Here is a 25,914-nt window from a genome sequence, read left to right as displayed (position 1 = left end):
AGAGAGACAGCGATGACGTATTGTCTCAGCAGCTGACTGACTCAAGGTGTGCTGTGTCTCTGTGATGCACGTAATAGTTGCATATGTCACTAATGTTAGATACGACCTCATTAAAATGGACTAGATGCACACTTACATTTTGAGGTTTTGTGTGACATTGAAGTAGCACGTTTTCTCAAGTAACATCAGATGATAAAGATTGAGAACATAAAGTCTTCGAAGCAGGGCTGCTGGTAAAATCAAAAACTTTAAACACATGTCAAAACCTCAGTGTGGCTTCTCTCCCGCTGATATTTTTACACTGGAAATCCTGGCGTTATTGTGTGTGTGATCTCAGCTCCTAGCCTGCCTGCGCACAGCACAACGGTGACGACAGATGAGTGAGTGCGTTTGTGTGTGTGCGTGGGGGTTGGTTGGGCTGGAAGCAAGCCTTTATCATCATGTGTTACGACTTTGCCGGGTGGCCCACACTGACTGCTGTTTCCACTAGGCAAGGCTTTCCCATACTTCAATAGTGCCAACATCAATCAGTCTGTGCCCTGACTTTCCACAGCTTTGTATTCAAGACCTGTTGCCCTCGCCTCGGCTCTCCTCCTCTCACGGGGCAGGCAGCAGGAAAGGGCATGTACAGTAGTTAGGCCCTACAGTCATTATGAGTCACATTGGTAGGACTTCCTTCTTCATCAAGCCTGCCTCTTGTTTCTCAAGACTTTACTGTAAGAACGTGAGATGGTGGAACTCCTGGTGAGTCATTCAATATGTTCATATGCACAGCCAACAATGAAAGTTTAGTAAAGGAAGAAACCCGTATGAAACAGATTGAATGTGTGGGGGGGGGGGGGGGGGGGGTTTATCTAGGAGAATTGATTCCCACTTTATAATTCATGAGGCGGAATGGGACGATATAGATTGGGGAGAGATTACAGATACCGGGTAAGATTAGAAAATAGGAACACAAGAGCTTTCCCGTTCATTTTCTCCTCCGACTTGGAGGCTATCAAAAATCAATCAATGCACTGAGCTCTTAAATGTGTCTGATAGGTTAGCAGATACCCCTACGATTCCAAAAATAGCCATAGGAATAAGATGTGGTGGCTAGTTGCTGGCTGGTAACATTAGGAAAAGTGGTAGGTTAAACGTCCCCCTCTGTCGCCCTCCTCCCAACAATGTGTAGTCTGGTCGGGATTGGAGATCAGGTTTTGTACCAGGAAGTTCAGTGTGTTCATAGAAGCCCAGCTGATAACAGCTTCTAGTATTCTCCTGCTTCATACTGGGATTCAGAGGAGTACTCCGCAACCTGCCCAGCCAGGTGGCTTCCAGGGAGAGATCTATTTCAGACTTCTGTAGAGCGAGAGGGAAAGTGTTTCATGGAAATGGAGGACCTTTTTTTTCTCTCTCTCTCTCTCTCTCTCTCCTTTCTGTTTAACAACTCGTCCACAGCCCTATCATTTGAATGTGCTGTGATTTGCAAGTTTCGTTCTCTGCCTGGCCTGCCCGCTAGGCTCCTGCTATATTCAGACGGTGACAGAATAGGCTGGCCTCTATCAAGGGTACTGGCTCCCTTAATTCTTCTTCTTGGCTTTCCGAGGCGAATTTTCTCCTGACATCTAATCTGCATTAAGCCACCACCTCCTGACAGTCCATCAAGACTGGGCTGGTTTTCTCCCTCTGTCTGCCAGAGATAGGTTTAGGTTGAGCCTGAGAGAGTGTCTGTCTGTGCAGCAGGCTGTATTTAAGAGGCTTGCTTCTGTTGATGGAAGAATGAAAGCCCCCTTCGAGCTTGGACTCAGAGGGATGTAGCTACTGGACTGTTTGTGAGAAATACGGTAGCTATCTAGGGAGAGGAAGAGGGATGCTTACCGCGGTTGAGTATAATCAGCATCGTCAACTGTTATTGAGTGATGATGTTTTGGTTTGGAAAAGACAGTTTATCCATTGTACATAGCGAGTGTTTGCTCATGGATGCTTATAGGAAACCAAGCCACTTAACCTAACCTTCCCCCACCTCTCCCTTTGTTCCACGTTTTAAAGAATAAACCCCAGTCCAGTCCACAAAACCTGCCCAGCTGACCAACCCTCCAATACAAAAACAATGACTGAGAGTCAAGCTTTAGGTTAAGGTCTCCCCGATGACTCTGTTTCCACGTAGGCTGGAGCCAATTAAGTGAAACAGTGCTATGATGCCGTTTCAAAATCAATGTATAGCCCAGCTGGAAGGATAGAGGGAGGACGGCAGGGAGGAGAAGATTGACATATTTTCCTGGAGTAAGAACACAGCTTGTCTTTGGGGAGGCTGTATGTTGGCCAGGTCCCTGAGGAGTACATTGTTACATTTCTGCTTTACCTTTTCTCTCTTCCTTCCCTCTGTTTCCCAACACCCTCCTCCACCAGCCTCCGCTGGGCTCTGAATAAGATTCAGCATTGCCATTGTGTCTGAAAACAGATAGATGCTAATAGTGGGATCTAACAATATGTGGAGGATCACCTCTGGGTCACCCCTCTCATCATTTCCACCAGCTCCCCTCCTCCAGGGAGCCTGGTGGGCCAGGCCAGGCAGGGAGAGGAGGGAGCCATAGGTGGCCTTGGTGAGTCACGCCGATTTGTTTTAGGGCGTTGTGGCGTGTTGTGTACAGGTTGTTCTGAGCCACGGAGGGAGGATGTTTGGAAGGACAGGCGTGACTCAAAGATGAGGAGATGAGCAGAGGGAGGGAGGGAGGGAGGGGGAGAGGAGAAAAGGTCACCTATGAGGTAGAGGAGTAGAGAAGTGTTCTGAGTGCTGGTGATGGATCTCCGATAAGGCCTTGTCTTGTCATAGGGCTATAACTATATGGTCCGTTCATGCACCTACACCTTATAGTCAGATTGTCCAAGTTCTTTTCTAGATAAGGTATTCTGTTCATGTGTTAGAAGTACATCATAAACTGTGTGTGTGTGTGTGTGTTTGTGGTGCGTGTGTGTGTGTGTGTCTGTCCGTGCCTGTATGCCTAGCACACTGCTCAAAGCAATTGGTCAATATGTTTCTTTTTCCAGACCCCTGCTCTATACCCACCTCATCAGGATGGTAGTTCATCAGTCAGACACTACTGGAAATCATTGTTCTTTAATTGTATTGAGGATTTGGGAGTGGAAAGAATTGAAAAATGACTGACTTGCCATGTCAATATGAGAGCATCTCCCCATCTATAAAACCAGCCTGCTGTCTCTCTGCATCAAATCAAAGCTTTTTGTATACAGGCAGGAGTCTTGCCTTCTCGTAAATTAATAATTTCGGAGCAGAATGTGTAAATCGAATTGTATATTATAAGACTGAAAGACAATAGTGCATAGAGGGACTATTTGTTTCCGTGACCTATAAATCCTAGCCTGGGAGTGCATTAAGCTGGTGGAGTGTTTCTGCACCTTTGTAATCTCTTTCTGATACAGACAGGCACATACAGGAGGGGTGCCAAGGTGTGTTTGAGAAACAGGGGAGATGGATTTGCAGATATTTTCTTTGTCCTATTGTTTCTGTGTGTGTGTGTGTGTGTGTGTGTTTGTATTTGAGAGAGAGTGATAAAGATTGTGTGAATGCGTGTGTGTCCAGCGAAAATAAAGTGTGTGTGTATTGTGTCGTGACCGTCATTGTTCTTCATCCGCTGGCCGCCTTTGTGCTTCAAGTGCCCCTGCAGCATGGTGATCGTGACTGACTGGGCTAGCGTGTGGGAGGCGGTGGAAGCCAGGAATATCACAACCGATAGAAAAATAGCCCAATGTCAAATGTAGGTAATTACCACAACACAACTGTACAGGAGGTGGGTTTCGTTTTCTCACCACCGTTCAAAGGCATCAGACCTGCGGACTATGTTATGACCGGACCCCTGATGTACCCATTCTAAATTAGATGGGTTGAGACCAGTTGGAACTAGTGTAATTGGAATGTTCATTTGCTATGATGGCATCACATATAGCTCCCGTTTTGTACTCCCTCTGTGTAAATAGTACGCACAAACTCTACCCACTACTACATCTCAGCGCTGACGAATAATAATGAATGGGGATCTACTCCGAGTGTTGTTTTATTCATCTACGTTCCTTTCAATGTTGTGTCCTGTTGTAGAGTCAGCATGTGGTTAAGCCTGGCCCTCGTTCTCCCCCCCCCCCCCCCCCCCCTTATCGCAGAGACTAGTCAGAACGTATTAATTCAGTTGGAATCAAAGACCTTGAGCATTGGTGTTGCACCACCTTTGATCGCGAGAGTGTGTATGAGAGAGGGATGCATCCGTGATAGCAGCAGGAGATGTAATACGTCAAGGCGAGCGAATAGACTGGATTGCTTTGCCTCTGTTGCCTTAGAACCTTCAAAGCCATTGTGCTTGGCTGGAGGCAGAGGTAATGTAGAGGGCCGGAGGGATGGAGGGATGGAGAGGGGGGGGGGGGGGGTTGGACGGTTGGAACCAGGAACCTTATCATTATGAACTTTGCCATTCTGTCTCTTTTTTTCACCCAGCTGGTCAAATTCGCTGATAGCCAGCTGGCTCACTGTTTCTCATTCACCCTCTTTGCTTTATGTTTCCTATCGGGCACAGACGGCTATCTCTCCAATGATGGGTCCTTTGAAGACGGGGCCTGCTTTTTAGGATTTGTGGCATGATTGATTTTTTTTCTCCTCTTTTGAGAATCGTGTTATTGCATCTTTACCCAGTGCCTGTCTGCACAAGGAGCATATCAATAGTTTCCTGGTGCGATCAAAACATTTGGGTCGATAGGCAGGTTAATAAGCTGGTTTCAGACCTCCTCTTCCCCCCTTCACCTATCTGTTTGATAGGTTGACCAGGAGCTACTCAGCCGTAATGCAGCTGAAGGAGAAGGGCGATTCCTTCGCTTGAACCCTTCTACAGATCCCTGTCCTCTCTGGGCTCTGACGCAAATGCTGCTCAGTTGTTCATGAATGTCAGCTCAGTCCTGTTCCCAGCTCCCTCTCTCTCTCTCCCTCCCTCCTTTCATCCGTCTCTCCTTCTCTCTCTCAGTATGCTTAGTGTGCAAAGGAAGAACGCCTGCAAATGAGTTCCTTGAACCACAGGGACCCCAATAAATAAAACTGTCAACTGCAGTTGGAGAAAAAAAGAGAAAAGGAGGCAGAGTCACACTCTCACTGAATATTTCATCACCATCCACCACCATCTCCTCTCTGACACCCTACCCCCATCCCCCCTTCTCTACATCCTCTCTTTCTCCCTCATCCCCCCCATCCATCCTCTCTCCCTCCGCCCCGGTCTCCGCTTATCATATCCTCCTGTCACTGCATAGCAACCGAAGCCTGCTGCTACAGCTACACAAAATGACACCCCAACAACAAAAACAAAATGGCAGATGGAGGTCAGGTTGAACTGAACGGAGCCAGGTGTCTCTGTATCTTCTTAAACAGCCAGTTAACAGATAGGCTATCATTGACTTATCACGGCACTGTCTACGAAATATACCGTTCAAGACGGCGCTTTTGTCAGACAAACGCACGCCTTGTTCTTATGGTTTGTCCTCGCTCTTCGCTTCCACATACCACTCTCGCTGAGTCAGGATGATAGGAACAATGAAAAGGCCATTCCTGTCTGTCTAAACGTAACTCAGGCTCACTGCCATCCCCCACTACTAGAGTGGCTGTCTTCCTAGGGATTTGGAATTTGTAAAGACACCAAGGACGAAGGAAGGTGGAGGTTGAAGACTTAAAGACTCTGATGGAGGCTCTTTGTCTGCTTAGTTACGTTTTTCGTCCCTGACATCAACCTCACACAGACTTGTCGAGAGAGAGAGAGAGAGAGAGAGAGAGAGAGAGAGAGAGAGAGAGAGAGAGAGAGAGCAGAAAGGCGTGTACGGACAGGGATGTGCAGTAACCACTGAGGTTTTCTAGGTAGTGAAACTCTATCTGAGCTGTTTTTACATGATGGTTTCAACAGCCTCTCCTGCGGTATGTACCCCCTGGCTGTAGCTGTTAGTGTTACCTCCTGTCTCTCAGGAGACTGACCTATTTCAGGTGTTCCAGTTCACATCCCCCGGCTCCACCCCCGGCTCCTAACTGCAGCCTGTCCTCCCCTTTCAATCTGACACGGAGGGCAGAATGACTAATCAGACCCAGGCTGAAATTCTGAGTCCAGGGGCTTATTTGGGTTCCTTGCTTATTTCTGGAGGGGAAAATAAGGCAGGGACCACAAAGACCTGAGAGTGAGAGGTTTAAAGGGCAGGCTGAGAGTTCTGTAGCTCCTGCCATTGCTTAGGTCGCTTAATGCATTTGTTTATGTGGGCTCGTGGCCTTTTTCATTTTGATCTAATGAGAACATTGTGGTGGGCAGTTGGCGGTGTGTGTGTAAGCAGATGGTTAAAGAGGGGAGGTCTCCACACACACGGTGTTACGTGTGTGAAACACAGGCTGGGTCATGGGGTTTAGGTGAGAACTTCAGAATTGGCTTTATGAGTCAAACAGTGAGACACCAGGGCCAGGAGTGACACATGTAGAGAGGGAGTGACGGAGTGAGGGAGTGAGGGATGGAGAAAAACAGAGAGACAGAACAGGAGAGGGGAGTTTTGCGTATCTGACTAATTTGAGGTTTGCCATGCAGCGTTGGGAGCTCCGTATTTACGCATCATCAATCTCATTTTGGTGTGTTTTTTAATAATCCACACTAGTCTTTAAACGGAGATGGAATGCCTCTTTATTCCTCTCTCTCTCTCTCTCTCTCTCCTCTCTCTCTCAACACAGCCACACTGATGTGTCATCCCCCCATACACACTGCCATCTCTTCGCTCTACCCCCCTCCTAATCAAACACAGCTCTGTGACTCCCTCAAGGCCTTTGGCTTTGTGTGTGTGTGTTTTGCTCTCTTTTGTGTGTGTGACAGGGTTTTGCAAACTGCCTAGTCATTCTCCTGACAGCTGTCAGTGAGGGACACAATCAACTACCCCTCCTTCCGTTCGATCCCGCTCTCCTCTCTTCCCTCTCTCTTTTCGCCTGTCCCCCTTGGTTGGCTAACAGGTGACCTTTGTGTGATGAGTTTCCTAGAACCATCTCACCTGTGTTTGTCCTCTGCTTTCCTGTGCCTGCCCTTACCAAGAACAGCACCACAACGGTTCAGTGCTTGTATTTATTTTAGTCGTCATCACCATCATGGTCGGTCACTGTGTTAACATGGCATGTGATTAGGACTTGTGAATAATCTTGGGTTCATATTCCTATGCCAGTTCAATAGTCGTTTTGCTTAATTGTGAGATGCTGAGAGAAAGAGGTGTTGTGTTGGGTGACGTCCCACCAAACCCCCACCCCCTTCGTCCTCCCTCCTCCCCAGTCCCTCGCTCCTCTCCTCCAATGTGTGTCAATACCAACGTGCAAAGGTCACCGTGGCTGCAGAAAGCCGGCGGTCGATAGAAAAATAAATAAGCAAAAGAAAGTGGGGAAAATGATGGAGGGCAGAGCCCGGTGATTCAGAGGGTTAACAACAGGTCAGCACACACGAGCACACCCCAAAGCCTTATGGGTCTGGAGGTAGCCCTCTCTCTGTTCTCTGTGCTCTGTGTTCTGTCCTCTGTCTCTCCTCTCTCACTCTCTCTCTCCCTCCCTCTTTCTCTTAGGAATGCACACAGGGTGTTGAAGTTTTTCGGAACTTAAGTGTCACATTGTCCTGATAGCCTCTTGTACTCCTGTTTCTATTTGGGAGAACCGGAGACGTCATTACCTCAGTGTACTGAGTGGCGAGTGGAGCTCTCTGACCCGTCAATGCTCTCCCTTCACCACCACCACAACCACCCATGAATGGCCAGAGCAGTAGCAAGGCCCTGGGCGTGGGAGGGTGAGACACCGGGGAGATTGTTGGAGCAGTGTGGGACTAATGTGTCCTCCAGGCCAAGTGGTGACACGTCTCTCTGTGGTGTGTGTCCTGGAGTGAGTGGGTCAGTGCCTCCATGCTTGGCTCCGGGGCCCGTTCTCGGCGCTCCTAAAATGGGCAGCCCTTCCAGATCCGCCGTGGACCCCCGAACAATCGGGTATTATGAGCTGCGGGGCGGGTGGGTCTGACTTCCTCTATCGAAGGTCTGAAGTTTCAGGCCCGGGGCCAGACGGAAGGGTGGCCTTTGTATGTCTGGTGAATGGTAACGATGTTCAGACTCTGGATTATAGGGATAGTTGGAACAGGAGTGTGTGGGAGGGACAGAGTGTGTGTGTTGGGGGGGGGGGCATGCGTGTGTGTGTCTGCGTCCGTCAGTCCGTGTGTGTTCTGTGAGTTTTCCAAAGGCTCCCTTCATCCACCCAGCAAATGTAAATAGCCTAGTGTTTCAGTGTTCAGGGCAGTGATTGATTACAGGATGGGATAGTGTTTTGTATCTGCTTCACCAGCCTCTCTGAGGGGGAATTCAATGCACTGTTATGTCTCTCTGTTCTCATATCCATACATGTGCTTTTGTTAAACTCATTAACAAAGCCCCAAGCCTGGAAAACAATGATAAAGAGCTAACAGACCTTCTCTTTTGTCAGCTGGTGTGCACATGTACCTATATGTGGTATACTGGTATATATTTAGTTAGTATGCATTTAATGTACTGTACGTTGCATTAGCATTCAATGTATACTGTTTTTGTCGTTTGTGAACTAGGTGACTCAACTCTCTTCTCTTCTTCCTGTCTCCAGGTCAGTGACTTCCTGTCTGGCCGCTCTCCTCTGACCCTGGCGCTGCGAGTGGGTGATCACATGATGTTCGTCCAGTTGCAGTTGGCAGCCCAGCAGTCTGGAGGGCAGCAGTTACAGCACAGGCACCTCATTGCCCGTGGGGGCGCAGAGGGCACCATGGGACAGTCCACAGGAGCATCTGGAGGGTCCACCAGCGGGCATCACCCCCGCGTCCCCACCCCCCACCACCACCACCCCCATCCCCATCCACATCCCCACCCCCAATCCCACTCCCATCCTCACCCCCACCTGTCCCGGCCCCATCCAGTGCCCCCTCCCTCCACCAGCTCAGCAGCCTTCCCCCCTACCCCCTCACACCAGCCCTCTCCTCCCATGTACCCCTCCTCCTCCTCCCTCTCTTCAAGTCACTGCAACACCCCTCCTGCTCCTCGTCCCTCCCAGCTGCCCGGCAGTATGTATAATCGCTCCCACCAGCCCTTCCCGGGCCGACCCAGTCCCAGCCCTGGCTCCGCCCCCCAAAGCACCCCCACTGCAGTCCCCTGCCCTGAGGTAAGACCCTTACCTACCAATCAACCTACCACTGCTTTCTTAATGCTGTATTACTCACAGCGTACCACGGTTACACAAACGAGGGCCAGAACACAGCAGGAAAGATGAAAGGATGAAAGAACGAGATGGAAGGAAGAGAGAGAGGAGTTAATGAGTTAGTCTGCGTAGGTTGTTGTCTTGTTGATCATCAGCCCCCTCGCTGGTAAGCAGGCCTCTCTCACTGCAGCCTGGAGCTAGGCTATCTATCTGTCTTTTAATGCCAGCCTGGAGCTAGGCTATCTGTCTGTCTTTTAATGGCAGCCTGAAGCTAGGCTATCTGTCTGTCTTTTAATGCCAGCATGGAGCTAGGCTATCTGTCTGTCTTTTAATGGCAGTCTGGAGCTAGGCTATTTGTCGTTTAATGGCAGCATGGAGCTAGGCTATCTATCTGTCTTTTAATGGCAGCCTGGAGCTAGGCTATTTGTCGTTTAATGGCAGCATGGAGCTAGGCTATCTATCTGTCTTTTAATGGCAGCCTGGAGCTAGGCTATCTGTCTGTCTTTTAATGGCAGCCTGGAGCTAGGCTGTCTATCTGTCTTTTAATGGCAGCCTGGGACTAGGCTATCTATTTGTCGTTTAATGGCAGCATGGAGCTAGGCTATTTGTCGTTTAATGGCAGCATGGAGCTAGGCTATCTGTCTGTCTTTTAATGGCAGCATGGAGCTAGGCTATCTGTCTGTCTTTTAATGGCAGCATGGAGCTAGGCTATCTGTCTGTCTTTTAATGGCAGCCTGGAGCTAGGCTGTCTATCTGTCTTTTAATGTCAGCCTGGAGCTAGGCTATCTATCTGTCTTTTAATGGCAGCCTGGAGCTAGGCTATCTATCTGTCTTTTAATGGCAGCATGGAGCTAGGCTATCTGTCTTTTAATGGCAGCCTGGAGCTAGGCTATCTATCTGTCTTTTAATGGCAGCATGGAGCTAGGCTATCTATCTGTCTTTTAATGGCAGCCTGGAGCTAGGCTATCTATCTGTCTTTTAATGGCAGCCTGGAGCTAGGCTATCTATCTGTCTTTTAATGGCAGCCTGGAGCTAGGCTATCTATCTGTCTTTTAATGGCAGCCTGGAGCTAGGCTATCTATCTGTCTTTTAATGGCAGCATGGAGCTAGGCTATCTGTCTTTTAATGGCAGCCTGGAGCTAGGCTATCTATCTGTCTTTTAATGGCAGCATGGAGCTAGGCTATCTATCTGTCTTTTAATGGCAGCCTGGAGCTAGGCTATCTGTCTTTTAATGGCAGCCTGGAGCTAGGCTATCTATCTGTCTTTTAATGGCAGCATGGAGCTAGGCTATCTGTCTTTTAATGGCAGCATGGAGCTAGGCTATCTATCTGTCTTTTAATGGCAGCATGGAGCTAGGCTATCTGTCTTTTAATGGCAGCATGGAGCTAGACAATCTATCTGTCTTTTAATGGCAGCCTGGAGCTAGGCTATCTATCTGTCTTTTAATGGCAGCATGGAGCTAGACTATCTGTCTTTTAATGGCAGCCCGGAGCTAGGCTATCTATCTGTCTTTTAATGGCAGCCTGGAGCTAGGCTATTTGTCGTTTAATGGCAGTCTGGAGCTAGGCTATCTATCTGTCTTTTAATGGCAGCATGGAGCTAGGCTATCTATCTGTCTTTTAATGGCAGCCTGGAGCTAGGCTATTTGTTGTTTAATGGCAGCCTGGAGCTAGGCTATCTATCTGTCTTTTAATGGCAGTTGATTTCCACCAACTTGTTTTTTTTTCTTCTTCAATCTCTCTACACCTGAATTCAACTCTGTGAGTTTTCAGAAACAAAACCAGACGTGGGTTGGTGTAGTTTAGTTTGAGGCCACATAGAACAGTGATTAAAGGAAACGGTCATTTTTCTTCACCACTCTGAAACATCTCCCTTCCTCTCCCTCCTAGCTCTTCTTCCTCCTCCTCCTCCTCCTCCTCCTGTGGGTTAGACTTTCACTTTCACAGTTTCACTTTCACAGTTCACAGAGCAGAGAAAGGGCAGGAGCTCTCAGGACTCAGCTCAGGTTTATTCAGCGCATAATGTGTCCCTATACATGGACCAACATGGTTAATATTAGGGTCCATGTTATGACATGGCTGTTACGACATGGCTGTTACGGCATGGCTGTTACGACCTGGCTGTTACGGCATGGCTGTTACGACCTGGCTGTTACGACCTGGCTGTTACGGCATGGCTGTTACGGCATGGCTGTTACGGCATGGCTGTTACGACCTGGCTGTTACGGCATGGCTGTTACGGCATGGCTGTTACGACATGGCTGTTACGGCATGGCTGTTACGGCATGGCTGTTACGGCATGGCTGTTACGACATGGCTGTTACGACATGGCTGTTACGACATGGCTGTTACGGCATGGCTGTTACGACATGGTTGTTACAACATGGCTGTTACGGCATGGCTGTTACGACATGGCTGTTATGACCTGGCTGTTACGACATGGCTGTTATGACCTGGCTGTTACGACATGGCTGTTACGACATGGTTGTTACGACATGGCTGTTACGACATGGCTGTTACGACATGGCTGTTATGACCTGGCTGTTACGACATGGCTGTTACGACCTGGCTGTTACGACATGGCTGTTACGACATGGCTGTTACGAGTTTCAAGGCACTGCCTCATCATCTCAATAACATAAACTGTGATAAACCTTTCCATTTCAGTAGCATGTTTTATATGATCCCGTATCACATACATACATCTTATGGTCATAATTGAAGTAATCACAATTGCTGTCGAGCGGATTTATATTTATTATCACTCACTGAAAGCAAAGTGTTGGTGTGTTGAAGGTTTGTCTCTAATGTTAGACTGTCTCCTCTCCTCCACAGGCTAACTGCAGTGCTAAGAGCCCCAGTAATGGCACCAGTGCTTCAGCACGCTCCTCCTCCTCCTCCTCCTCCCGCAAACCAGGTGCCATTATCGAAAGCTTCGTCAACCACGCTCCTGGGGTCTTCTCAGGGACTTTTTCAGGTGAGTGAGGCCTAATAGCATTACACTAAGACTAAGGCACTAACTCTGAGACTATGGCTTAGCACTCTCAGTGGCGCAGATTACTACTGTGTCTTACTGGGCTTGGTCTGGGGATGTTACATGTGGTTAGACTGAAGCTGAGGGGCATTGTAACACTCTCCATCTCTCTCTCTCTCTCTCTCTCTCTGTGTCTTTCTCTCTCTGTGTATCTTTCTCTCTATCTCTCCCCTCCCTCCTTCCCTCCCTCAGGCACTTTGCATCCTAACTGTCAGGATGGCACCGGGCGGCCCAGGCGAGACATCGGCACCATCCTGCAGATCCTCAACGACCTCCTGAGTGCCACGCGCCACTACCAGGGCGTGCCCCCCTCCCTCACCCAGCTCCGCTACCAGACGCAGTGTGGCTCGCCCTCGCCTGCCTCCCCGTCGCCTTCACCCCCTCCCTCACCCCCAGCCACCACCGCTGGCATTGCCGGCATCTCTGCCAAAGCTACCTCGGTGCCTGCCAGCAGCCCCATCTCACCCCCCCTCCACCCGCTGGTGCAGTGTCAGAGCCAGATCCGCATGTGCAAGCCCCCTGGTGAGTAGTGATATCCACTTACTCGCACACACACACACACACACACACACACACACACACACACACACACACACACACACACACACACACACACACAAGGCCCTTCACTGTATTTGAGCCCCCGTGCAGCAGAGCAACAGATGTTGCTGCAGTTGTTGATGTTGTGGATGAGAGTGATTGAAATGACTGTCGTCAAGAGCTTGAATTTAGATGAGCCGCTGGTCTATTGTAGAGCCCATAAGAGGATTCATCAGCAACTTTGTTTCTGTCGTTGTGTTTCTATTCAAATACTGTTTAACTGTTTAACAAATACTGTTTGGGGCGGCAAATAGCCTAGTGGTTAGAGCGTTGGACCAGTAGCCGAAAGGTTGTTAGATCAAATCCCCGAGCTGACAAGATAAAAATCTGTCGTTCTGCCCCTGAACAAGCAGTTAACCCACTGTTCCTAGGCTGTCATTGTAAATAAGAATTTGTTCTTAACTGACTTGCCCAGTTAAATAAAGGTAAAAAAAACGTATTATCCCCACATTTATTGCCGGACTCGAAAAGACAATATCCTTGCTCAAAAGGAAAGAAAAAGAAAGGGAATACAGAGGTTGGCAGAGAGGTTCTTGTGGGGGTTGGAAGGGTGGAGGAGAGGAGTATGAGGGGGAGACGAGGGAGAATTGGGGCCCTCCATGGGAATGCAGCAGCTCTTCTCTAGGCTTGTTCCATAAGGCTCAGATTGTCAGGCAGACGCAGCAGCAGAAGTAGACCTGCCTTTTGTCTTTGTCTCTGTGCTGAGGGGATAGGTTTACCCCTCGGAGGGCTGGACTGGGGATTACTGCCCCTCCACACAGAGGCTAGGACAGATCCTCACCACTGATAACATTCACAGGCGTGTGTCACGTAGTCTTTGTGCGGAAACACATTGTCCCCACTCTGCTTTTTTAAACCTTGCCAGAGGAAATTTAACTTTTCTTCCATGAGCTGCTCTTGTTGCATGTTGAATAGAGTTGAATAGTGGGGGAGGATCTCTGAATGGCCCTGATTAAAGTTTTATGTGGCCTCTTTGTTTGAAATAAAAACATGAATTCCATTGTCCATGGTAGACAAAGACTGATATCAGCACATGTATTGTAACTTGGCATTGCGATAGAATGGAGCACTTCATCGAAGCATGGACCAAAAGTTCACCCAACGTCCAGGGGACTCTGCAGTATCCAGTGAGCCCTTTTAAAATAAGTTCTGCACAGTTGAAATAATAAGAGCTTATTTTCTTAACCCAGGAAGCCCCTTTCCCTCGCTCCTCCCCCCTCCCATTCCTCCACTCAGCCGTCATCCCCTGCTTTTTTTCGCTCTTTCTTTGTCCCGTTCTCCCCGTCTCTCCCGTCAATGGACCGTCCCACTGCTTCCTCCGTCGCTGTCCAAAACTAGCCTCATCTGTAAAAGCCATCTCTCTCTGGTCTCTTCCAAGCCTGCTCGCCATCAATGGCCGCCTGTGTCCACTCAGACTTTAAATAGATAGATTTATACAGAAATGTGAGCGCTGAAAGAATGTGCATTGTGTTTGGAGGGCAGCGGGAGGAAGAAAAAACAACACACACACTAAGCCTCCATTCATAACATTGTTTTTATATCCGTCCGTCTGCTAACTGCCCACAGATTAATTTGTGCCGTCACTGGAAAAACAGAAAAGCAAAAGAAATGCCTTTCGAGTCAGACTGGCAACCGGCCGAACTTCCTTACCAATTAATGAGTTGGGGCTTTTCTGTATGGACGGAAGCTGTCTGTCTGGTTGGCTGGCTGTGTGACTGTGGAATGCTTGGTGAGGAACATTTTAGAAGGCAGGTGACTAAGTGTTCCGGTAAAACCCTGAGACGACGTTCTTATCAGCCGACACCTGGTGAAAGACTTGACAGCTTAACTCTTCGCAGAAGCCCGCTTCCATTGGCCTACAGGAATAACCTATGCTTACTGCTTAGTGCCTTCCCAGTCTGCTGTCTGTGTTACATTACCTCAGGTTGAGACAGCCTCATGAAAATGTCACATAGCTCTGCTATCTCCGGAGAGCCTTTACCCTTTCCACTGCAAGTTCATGTGGAGAGAGGGGAGGAGAAGGTAGGAGGCGGCGGTGAATAAAGAGCTTCGAGCCATCCGGAGATAGCAAGACAAGTCAGCCTAGTGAGCTAGCTAGATTAGTTTGGTTTTGGTTGTGATGTGGCAGCGTGGCTGGTTGTGGTGTTGGTGGTGACTGCTGAGTGCAGAGCTTTGTTAGGCCCAGGGGCCAATGCCTTTTTGTCAGAGGGCAGGGCTTAAGAAGGGGGTGTTAGGCTAATTGTTAGCTGAATTCCTTTGCTCAGTGGGACCCCCCCCCCCCCCCCCCCCCCCCCCCCAGGGAACCAGGCTGCGCCATTGTAGGGCTGAGCGAGTGAGAAGGAGAGAAGGAAAGAGAAAAATTGTGAGGAAAAGAGGGAGTGAGAGAGCTCTCCATGCCTTAGGATTAGACCTAGCTTTAGGACCCACTCCCACTGCAGCTGCTTGGTTCAACAGAGAGGATGAAAATGAACAAAATGAGTCCTGAAAGAAGGAAAGGAGGGGTAGATATCCTCTCCTCCCCCTCCTGTCTCTTCCTCCCTCCGATCTACTCAGTATCTGTCAGGTCGGGTTAGTCTAGTTCAGGCTCTGGCTGCGGGAGGCAGGGTGGAGCTCTGTGTGCACAGAGAGAAAGAGAGAGAAGGAGAGAGAGAGAGAGAGAGAGAGAGAGAGAAAGAAGGAGAGAAAGCGGGATTGGGTGGGAATGGCTAAATTCCTCTCCCAGCTTGTTTAATCCAGCCCAGAGTGAATTACCTTTGCGGTGGGTGCATTCTACTGGAAGACTAATTTGTGTTAAAATGTTAACGCTCTTTAGTCTGCCACTGCCTCACGTTAGAGTTGTCAACATGGCTAACTCTGAACACCTAACTCTGTTCTAATGTGGTAGCCCTTCATATGGTCTTCCCCTTCTCTTTAACCTCTGTCTCAGTCCTCACTTCGTCTCTGGACTATGTCTCTTCTCGTCATTTCTGACCTGTGTGTGTCAGATTCAGTCTGACAGGTGTCCTGAGCCCTCACCCTGCTCTCCCTGTCTGTGGTGCTTCAGCGTGGTTGACCCACCAGGCTAGGACACCAGGCTAGGACACCAGGCTAGGACACTAGGCTAGGACAACAGGCCACTGTACATAATTCATCACCCGCCTGTCAGCAAGCATGTAAGCAGCCATCCGGCGGCCAATGACACACACACTGCTGAGCAACAGTAACCGAGCCATCTAACCCCCAGCCTATCTGCCTCGACCTATAGCAACAACAGCCAACCAACCGCGTCAGGTGCCCTTTCATTGTCGAATGACAAGAGAGCGAGAGAGCGGGGGGAAAGAAGAGAAAATGCAAATTGCGTCTAAAAGTCATTTAAGACCTCATTCCCCTGCAGGGTTGTCGATGCCCTTTCAACGCCTGTCAAAACGGGGATGTTCGTTCGCTCCCTTTGACTGGTCTGACTCCTTCAGTTTGGCCCCTTCTTTTCCATTGGGTTGCCTTTCTACCTCTCCTCTCTCTCTGTCTTCTTCCCTGGGCTCCAGATGGTTAGGATGGATGGCAGGACAAAGGCAGGGCTGTGTGCTGTCTATGTTTCCCAGGCCTGTGTTTACCCTCTGGGCTGTTCTCTGCTCTGCTGCTGGCCCAGGGCCCAGGCCAACCAGGAATGACATGTGGCTGTGTTGGATGATGGGCCTGAAGCTGTAGTGATTTATGGATGCCACAGGGATTAGGAGAGTAGAGGGGCATGGGGAAACTGCAAGGCCTCAGGAGGTTGGCTCTGTGTCACGCTTTACTCAGAGAAGTAGGCCTGTATGAACACAGTGTTTTTTTCAGTGTTACGCAAAATTACGTTTGATATTCTCTGGAATAGGTGAGGCTCTATACCACTGCATACAAATGGAGGACAAGTATCAAGCCCCCTTCAGCTACTGTAGATTTTGGTGGGATTTACTGGAAGACCTTAAAAAGCACGGTTTTCCTGTAATTAAACCCAGGTTGTTTTCACTGTAGTTTGAGCCCTCACCCACTCCGCCTGATCCCCTGATGCTCAGGAAACACAGCTCTCCTTCCGTGAGATCACAAGAATTATCAAGGCAAACAAACAAACAACAACAAACAACAACACTTGGACAACTGTTAATGAAGCGGAATCTTTAAGGGATCAATAGAGGAGAAGCTCCTTTAATCTCTTCTGCATCCTTCCTACGCAGCCCTCCTCCTTCTCTGCCGCCCTCGTTCCCTCCCTCTTTGGTCAGGCTCTAGAATGCATTGATTATTCATAGATCAGCCTCTTTCTCTCTCTCTCTCTCTCTCTCTCTCTCTCTCTCTCTCTCTCTCTCTCTCTCTCGTCTCTCTGCCTTGCAACATGGTGGTCAGTAGCTACTATGTCCAGCTGAAATACTACCCCAACCCCAACCTGCATGCAGTACTGTATGTAAAATAGCTTGTGTGTTAGTGGGGTGTTTACAGTCATTCTCTGGCACAGTGGAGGGTGAGGGGTAGGGGGAGCCTCTCAGGTTGTTTTTCTGCTGGATGGAGTTCAGGGATTCCACATGGGCTTTTGGGTTAATCTCCATATGCTCACCCTATACACACACGCCAACAACCTCACACCCCTCCCTCTGATTTGTAGGGGTTTGTCCACACAGGGTGAGATGAGAGGACAGGAGAAGGTACAGAGAGAGAGAGAGAGCGAGAGGGGAGTGGGGGAGGTAGAGAGAGAGAGGGATGGATGGTAAAGGGAGGAGTGGGAGGCCAGGTGTACATGGTTCTCATTGGTCTGCCCTGAGCAGCTGCACAGCAGGGGGGGGGGAGTTGGAGAGGGTTTTGTCCTCATGACTCAGTCAGCTACGGCTCTGTGTCTATGGTTTACTCCTGTCAATGCCTTTAGTCTCTGTAGGCTTTAACTGGGCCTGTGAAAGCCCTGAGTGTCTACTGAGGACACATACACACAGCTCCGCTCCAGGGGAGGACGGGTACAGACAATAAAGTGCTGATGGAGGAGCAGCACAGGGTGCAGGAGGGTTGCGTGACCAGAGAGGGAGAGAGAGTACATGGAAAGAGGGAGGGAGGGAGGGAGGGAGGGAGGGAGGGAGAGAGAAAGAGAGGGAGGGTGGGAGGGTGGAAGAAAGAGAGGGAGGGAGAAAGAGAGGGGGGGACTGCCCTCTGTTGTCTATTCCTTGTTCTCTCTGACGCTGACCTGTCACTTGCCTAATATTTGCTTCTGGTGATTCCCAAGAAAATATGTGTTGTTACTTCCTTCTTTCTCTGTGCATAGTGCGTCAGAGAGCAGTGTTAGGTCACAGAGGAACAGGAAGGAAGATGTGATTCTCCCTGCTGGTGTGTTTGTCTTTGTTTCCTTCCTCCTATCCACCTCTAGCTTTCTATCAATTCAACTCAATTCAACTCAATTCAATTCAAGGTTTTTATTGTCATGGGAAACAAATGTTAACATTGCCAAAGCAAGTGAATTAGATAATAAACAAAAGTGAAATAAACAATAAAAATGAACAGTAAACATTACACTCACAAAAGTTCCAAAAGAATAAAGACATTTCAAATGTCATATTATGTCTATATACAGTGTTGTAACGATGTGCAAATAGTTAAAGTACAAAAGGGAAAATAAACAAAAATATGGGTTGTATTTACAATGGTGTTTGTTCTTCACTGGTTTAACTTTTCTTGTGGCAACAGGTCACAAATCTTGCTGCTGTGATGCCACATTGTGGTATTTCACCCAGTAGATATGGGAGTTTATCAATAATGGGTTTGTTTTTTAATTCTTTATGGATCTGTGTAATCTGAGGGAAATATGTGTCTCTAATATGGTCATACATTTGGCAGGAGGTTAGGAAGTGCAGCTCAGTTTCCACCTCATTTTGTGGGCAGTGTGCTCACTGAGTCTGTAAATAGTAAAGTTTGGGTCAGTCACAGTGGTCAGGTATTCTCCCTCCCTGCTTCCCACACACAGGTTAGGTCCTGCCTCAAAAACATTCCCAGGGGTCCAGCCAAGCCAAAGGCCGGGCGATTGGCTGCACCGGGAATGCATTCAGGACCCCACACCACACTGCCCACCGCGAGTGTCTGCGTGTTAACGTGTGTGTGAGACTGGGTTAAAGTCAGTGCGTGCGGCAGCCAAACTCACATATACTTGACATTTAAAAGCAGGGAAAATGGCTGTAGTCTTTACACAGTATTAAAGTGTGGAGACAGAGAGGTTGTGTGTCTGATGACTTGTAAAGTACCTCCGGAGTTTGTGTAACTGCATGGGCACATTGTAGGGCATGCGGGTCTGACTGTGTTTGTGTGTGTGTGTGTGTGTATTTGTTTGTGTGTGTGTGTCCTATAATGAGGCCATGCCCCAGGCTCCAGTCCTTCCTCATTCAGCAGGGCTTGAGCTGCGTCACCCCCGCCTGACCAGCTTTTAGGTGCAGGAGACAACCCCATGCTTGTTTGAGACAACCCCACGCTTGTCTGTGGCTTTAGACTAGAGAGAGCGAGAGAGATCGAGAGAGAGGCAGAGAGAGAGATACATAAAGGGCAGCGGAAGGAGAGAGAAATCCCCTTTCTCTCATAGAAAGAGAGAGAGCGAACATAGAGGGGTTTCTTTCCTGTGTAAGAGAAGAGAGGAGGGGGGGGGGCGCAGGGGGAACAAAGCCCCTGGCAGAATGTATAGCCGTTGCATGCAGGCAGCTGAACAATGCCCCTAATGCACAAGAACCCCCTTGTTACCCTTATAAACTAGGCAGGAGATATAGTCCTGTGGCATACGACATCATATAGACACACACTCTTATCTAGTGTGGAAAACATTGAATAACATGTGCTGAATAGCCCAGTCCTTGTTCTGTTTAATGCAGTTAGTTAGTATGCACTGCCAGGACTAGTGAATATTTACAGCCAGAGAATCGCTCTGCTCAATCCGATAAGCAAATGAAGGGAAGAGGTAAATTAAGCCCACACAGAGTCTGGAATTCATTCCGATGGGGGAAGAGGAGGAGGGAAGGCACAATCGATTTGGAAAAAACTTCCACCTACCCCATTCCCTTCCCCATCACCCGTAGGGCGGAATTCCACAGCCCGCGCCCCTCCCCTCCCCTCCATCCCACCTAACCCTCTCTGGGGACACTGGCCCATGGAGGGGGGGGGGGGGGGTTGTGGGTAGGGGGAGGCAGTGGGGGGTCGAGGGGGATGCTGGGTCAATGAGCTGGAAGCAGGAAACTGCAGTCATAAAGAAGGAGTAGAGGGGGAAAAAGAAAAAAATCCCTGGCTCTCTTCGCTTACCATTTCCATTCGCTTGCATTTTCTATTGAAAGCCAATAGCGGTGTCCTCGGCTGGAGATGGATGGCTGCACTAGAGCTAAAGTTTAATCAATAGGTCTTTTTAATTTGCCATCGATCCATGTTAAAAGCTACTGCTTCTGCTGCGGCTGCCGTGTGTGTTCGTGTGTCAGTGTGTACGTGCTTGTGTGTTTGGTGTGCGAGGCGTGTAAGTGTGTGTGCCTCAGTGTGGTCGAGTGTGTCCTTGCATGTGTGCGCGTGCGTTTTGTGTGTTTGTCCGTGTGTGTGTGTTTTCGAGAAAGAGGGAGAGATGGGCTGTGCTTTGGGTTATTGACATTCTAGACCATTATTTCATTATTTCATTCTGAGACACATACTAATGGAGCTAGCTAATTGATTGTGGTTGCCGTCCCTTCCTCTCCAGCTCCTGAATGTATTTCTAAATGAAATGAAGGCTGAGTTGGGTGGTGTGGGCAGGCATTCACAATGGAACCGAAGGCCTTTCCCTGGAGATCAGCCTCTGCTATAGGCACATCAACAGCCAGAAATGCACTTAGTCGCACAGCTCTGACAAAGACACTCATTTGGGATGCCAGCCGTAGTTATGGGACTGCATATGATAGGCAGAAATTAGAGGGTACGTGCAGTAGTGAGTGTGTGTTCTCTCGGTGATTGTGCAATCTCAAGGATACTGTCCCAGTGGTTTTCTCCCAAACAGTGATAAGGGTTTGTGAAGAAGGACACAGGGCTAATATTTCACAGTGGGGCATTTCATTACACACCCCAGACACTAACAAAAGTATGTATGTGGGTGTGTGTGTGTGTGTGTGTGTGTCTCAGAGCCTACAGAATGATCACAACAGCATGTCTGTTTCTCTCTCTCTGTCTGAACCCCAGCATCATTACCAAACCAGCCTATGTTTTTTTGTCCTCTGCCTGGCCTTAGATAACACTGAACACACACTGAACACACACTGAACACACACTGAACGCACACTGAACACACACTGAACACACACTGAACACACACTGAACGCACACTGAACACACACTGAACGCAAACTGAACGCACACTGAACGCACACTGAACGCACACTGAACACACACTGAACACAAACTGAACACACACTGAATGCACACTGAACACACTGAACACAAACTGAACGCACACTGAACACACACTGAACACACACTGAACACAAACTGAACGCACACTGAACACACACTGAACACAAACTGAACGCACACTGAACACACACTGAACACAACTCTGTTCCCTCAAAAATAAATTATCCTCTAAGAACCTACATATGTTTTATTTATTTTTTTATTTGATGGTCTTTGCTCTGTTGGACTGTGCTCTGTTGGACTGTGCTCTGTTGGACTGTGCTCTGTTGGACTGTGCGCTGTATGTCTTGCAAAGCAGGGTGTATCAAAAGGTCATGGAAAAATACAACTGTTTGAAAAATGCTTGACCTTCTGTTTTCCTCTCCTCTCTCCAGGTGACCGTGTGCGACAGACAGAGAACCGTGCGACACGCTGCAAGGTGGAGCGTCTACAGCTCCTGATGCAGCAGAAGCGCCTGCGCCGCAAGGCGAGGCGGGACTCCAGAGCACCCTACCACTGGCTGCCCAACCGCAAGGCTGGACGCAGCAACAGCAACAGCAGCGTGTCCAGCGAGGGATCCATGGACCTCGACTTCGACGACTCGGTGTGGAAGCCCGACGTAAAGGCCGACATGAAGACTGAGTTCGTCATGGCGTAATGACAAAGACGAGGATACTGATTGGCTGGATAATGAAGAGGCAGCAGAGGACTCGGGTTAAGGAAGTTGGGGATGGTTTCAGAGGTGTGGAAAACAGGCTGGAGCCGAGTGTGGAGCATGAAAAAAAGAGAGAGGGAAGAAACCTAGTCATCCTCTTCTCTCGCTGGGACAACGAACTGTCACACCAAAAGGCTCCCTGTTGTCTTTCATCTTGTCATGTCCTCAACAGCCTCCTACCATTAGAAATAGACAACAAAAACAACAAAAGATTTTTGACGTTTGGACTGGGAACGGATATGTATGGACTTACAAGACTACGTTATGCATACGGACTGCAAATATGTACTTCCTATGAGGAACAACTAAAACTGAACTGAGCATAGCAGACTTGGATGGTGGTGGTGTTTTGGTCTTTTTTTCTGTTTTATTTTTCCAAGGAGAACTCTGGACAGAGATTCACACTGGACTTGTGAGCAGGATTGTCGGTGGCTGGGGCCGTGGTGTAACTACACACAGGACAAACAGACAACCCCTGGCCCCAGAGCCATCCCTGGACTACTCTAATGGGCATTCCAGGTCTCCACTTCACCGACCAGAGTCGACTTTTTACCTATAGGGTTATCTTTTTATTTTCATTTTGAAACGTAATATTATTTTATTTTTTCTAAACAAATATGTAGCATTGTTCAAAAAGCATTCAGGTTTTCATAAACAGTTTAAAAAGTAGTCGTTGATTTGCACATTTTTCATGATTTTGGAACAGCAGGTCAGAGTGTGCAGGAAGTGGGATATGAGGAGCAATGACTCATTGGAAATGGGGTTTTGACTAAAGTTTGGACTATTACATAAACAGCAACCTCAGTAACATACAGTAGGCTATTAATAGGAATGAATTAATGAATAAACTAAATCAATATTAATGGAGTGCTTCAGAAGATTTTAAAATCATGATTAAAAAATGTATATGGAAACAAATCTATTTTTATTTCACTTTTTATCTGCTGTTTTCAAAAAACAGTAGCCAAGTATGGCTTGGGTCAAGCCATTCATTAAATTGATAGCTAACAAACATATTTATTCAATCATTCATCAGCTCATTCACTCATTAGGGTCATATAGCCACAAACAAATAATGGATAAAAATCCCATTGAACCCAACTACAGGCCTATTTCAAATATAGGTGGGGATCTCACATTTGTATGATATTTAGCAGGGGTTTATAAGCGTGTGCGTATGGGTGTTTGTGTGTGACAGTTAAGATGGCTGATTCACCCCTTTCGTCACTCAAACAATGGAGGTTCAGTACAGAGAATACTCTCCGTTTCTCGCCATTCAGATGCTCTAGATATCTTTCCCATGTATTCCTTTTTGAACCAACATCCCACTTTAACCAAGGCGTTTGTTAGAAAATTTTGATTATGTCAAGCTACTTTCTAATAATGAAAAAGAGAGGTGGAAGAAAGCTAAGAAATCCCAAGCAGGGAACCTGTCTCCAGTTTCATCAACCAGTGCCTCCACCAATGGATTCCCTCACATATCAGATTAGGCCATTTACAGACTTACTAAGAGATTTGCTGCTACATGGGACTTTGATAGATGGGGGGAAAAAGTGACTTTTCTTTGCATGCAAAAAGTGTGAATTATCCTGACCTTTTTATTGTTGGAAGAAAAAAATATACATGAAACTGGTGCTTTGGAGAATTTGTGGAGAAATAATGCTTAGCTGCTTTTGTTGGTGAGGTTATTATTTCCATAGAACAGCAGCACTGTCCTGCTCCAAGTATTCTCAAAGCAAACCAAAACAGATGAAGTAAGAATGGACTCATATCTTGCTCACTCTGAACTGAACATTCCCTGGACAATGATGATCATGAGCAAAGAGCAATTGACTTTCCTCCCTAAACGCTGGTTCAACCAACACCGTTCTCCTCAACATGGAGACAAGGACCCAGGCAGCAACCAGCCCTTAGTCCTCTCAGCCTAACTCAATAACATAGTGTTCAACAAGGTGCATGTTTGGGACTAACTAACAGGGAAAACCATTGGACCAGCGTACGCATCGTCACAGAACCCAAACTTCTGTGTAAAACACAATGTCTGACCCTATCCTACCTTGATTGCACTCACAGAGTTTTCAGTGGGAGATTACCTGTTTGGTAAACCTTGTCTTTTTTGTCAGTGGCCTTACCTTTCACTAAACGAGACACGTGGGGACTGGGGGACATGGTGGGGATGTTTGTTTGCTTCTTTACCTGTGTTTTGTGAAGACGCCATTGTCACTGAGGATTCGGGCATCTCTTGTTTGTGCTTTTAGCAGGTGGAGTCTCTATTATGTCAAGGCTTCTGTGCCTTAAAACGTTGCCCTTGCAGTGTGTGTCAGATATAAGATGAACAAATTGTTTCCATTGATGAATTCATGAATTAATATAAAAGGCTGTAACCACATGGGAGCTGTAGTTTTTAGGGGTAAGCACGTTGAGTGAATTAATATCGATGTGTTTGTAATCTGTGTTTGTTCCTCAATCGGTCTTCCCATTTTCTCTCCATTGTGTTGCTATGTTTGTCTGTCTTCTTTGTCCGAACACCCCACTCTGTCCTGCCCACCAACATTGACAAAACAAAGTACCTGAGGTGGAAGTTTTGACTGCAGTGTGCTACTATGGCAACAAACTGCCCTGACTCTGACTGGACAGGTGTCTTCTGAGGACGTGAGACCACATGACATGCACTTCCTGTCTCCTTGGACAAGACATTTCAAAGGACAATTCACCCCCCCCCCCTAAATTTAATTAGATTTTTGATATATGTATGAACTATACTCTGTGTGTGCCTCACTTATGTGTGAAAAAAAAATTTAAAAACATAAAATGATGACATGGGATGAGATGATGGGACGAAAGAGGGTGTGGGGAGGGCATTTACAAAACAGTTTGTAGGTGGAGTTCTGATCACATCATTTAAGTTGCCTGTTCTTTCTTGTAGCCAACCATTGAAAAATAATAACAGGAGTTAAGAATACAATTTACAATGTTCTAGCTATAGACCGGTGTAGCACATGTGTGACTGTATTAATTTATGAAACCAAAATGGTAACTGTGAATTCTGTATTTCTTTGTGCATTTTTTTAAGTGGGAGAAGGTGGTTGGGACGTAGAAACGACTAATGCCTATGTCCTATTTTGTTTTTGGTGAAATATAACGGAAATCATGTTTCCCCTAAAAAACTAAAAAATGTCTACATATATTTTTTTCTTAAGCAATACATTTCAGTGTGACTTGTGATAGAACATTTTTCTTTTTTAGGTAATAAATAAAAAACAAAATGAGTTCGCCCAATGGTCTGTGTCGGTGTTGTTCAAATCCATATTGAAGAATATTGAATTTTGAGTATTGAGTGAAATGTACCGAATAAGAGTTGGGTTTCATATGAAAGTCTGTTTCATAAGGTAATCAGATAGGAGTGACATTAGGAAAAAGAAGAAGAGCTAGGAAGTACATTGATAAAGTATGACTTTACCCATCATATACAATGGTAAAGATTTGAGCTAGTATACCAGCTGGCTCACTCTGCCACCGGGGAGAATGATAGAAGAGAGCAAGAACAGACAGATGAGATCTCCCACTTATCCCCAGACGGCTGAGGATGAGAGGAAGTAGAGAAAAGAGAACGGAGTGACAGATTGGAGAGAGAGATGGTAGAGCAGAGCAGTTGGTAAGCAAGTAGTTCATGTGAAATGAGCTAGCTCTCTAATTCCTGCAGTTAGTGTCAGGTTCTGAAGCACACACTCAGATTGGAGAAGGAAGGCTGCTCAGAACAGAACAGAACAGAACAGCATGTCTTGGATATGAGGAAATGCCTGAAAGACTTGCACTTGAAAGGACCAAGCTACTGTATGTCAAGGCATTGCTGCTCAGAATGTGTCAGGCTAATGCTACATCACATTCCCTGGATGGATGTTATTTACAGGGGAAAGCAGCAAAGCTGTGGGGGAAAAAGCTGTTTTGGAAGTGGTGTGTTGC

The 25,914-nt window shown here is 47.5% G+C and overlaps 1 protein-coding gene across 3 annotated transcripts in view; it reads left to right on the top strand.

Annotated features, from left to right (window-relative positions):
- Nucleotides 1–25,358, top strand: part of midn (midnolin) — a 32,076-nt gene extending 6,718 nt beyond the window's left edge. For all 3 annotated transcript variants that reach the window (XM_029706893.1, XM_029706892.1, XM_029706894.1), the window contains 4 exons: nt 8,648–9,196; nt 12,068–12,209; nt 12,459–12,788; nt 21,632–25,358. In XM_029706893.1, coding sequence (XP_029562753.1) covers nt 8,648–9,196; nt 12,068–12,209; nt 12,459–12,788; nt 21,632–21,894 — 1,284 coding nt within the window. In that variant the 3' untranslated portion in view covers nt 21,895–25,358. The remainder of the gene's footprint in view (nt 1–8,647; nt 9,197–12,067; nt 12,210–12,458; nt 12,789–21,631) is intronic.
- The last annotated feature ends 556 nt before the right edge of the window (nt 25,359–25,914 follow it).

This window comes from Salmo trutta, chromosome 22 (assembly GCF_901001165.1).
Source record: "Salmo trutta chromosome 22, fSalTru1.1, whole genome shotgun sequence".
In the NCBI taxonomy this organism is placed as follows: Eukaryota; Metazoa; Chordata; class Actinopteri; order Salmoniformes; family Salmonidae; genus Salmo; species Salmo trutta.
Note: the sequence above shows the minus strand (reverse complement) of the source record. Positions and strands in the feature narration are given on the sequence as shown.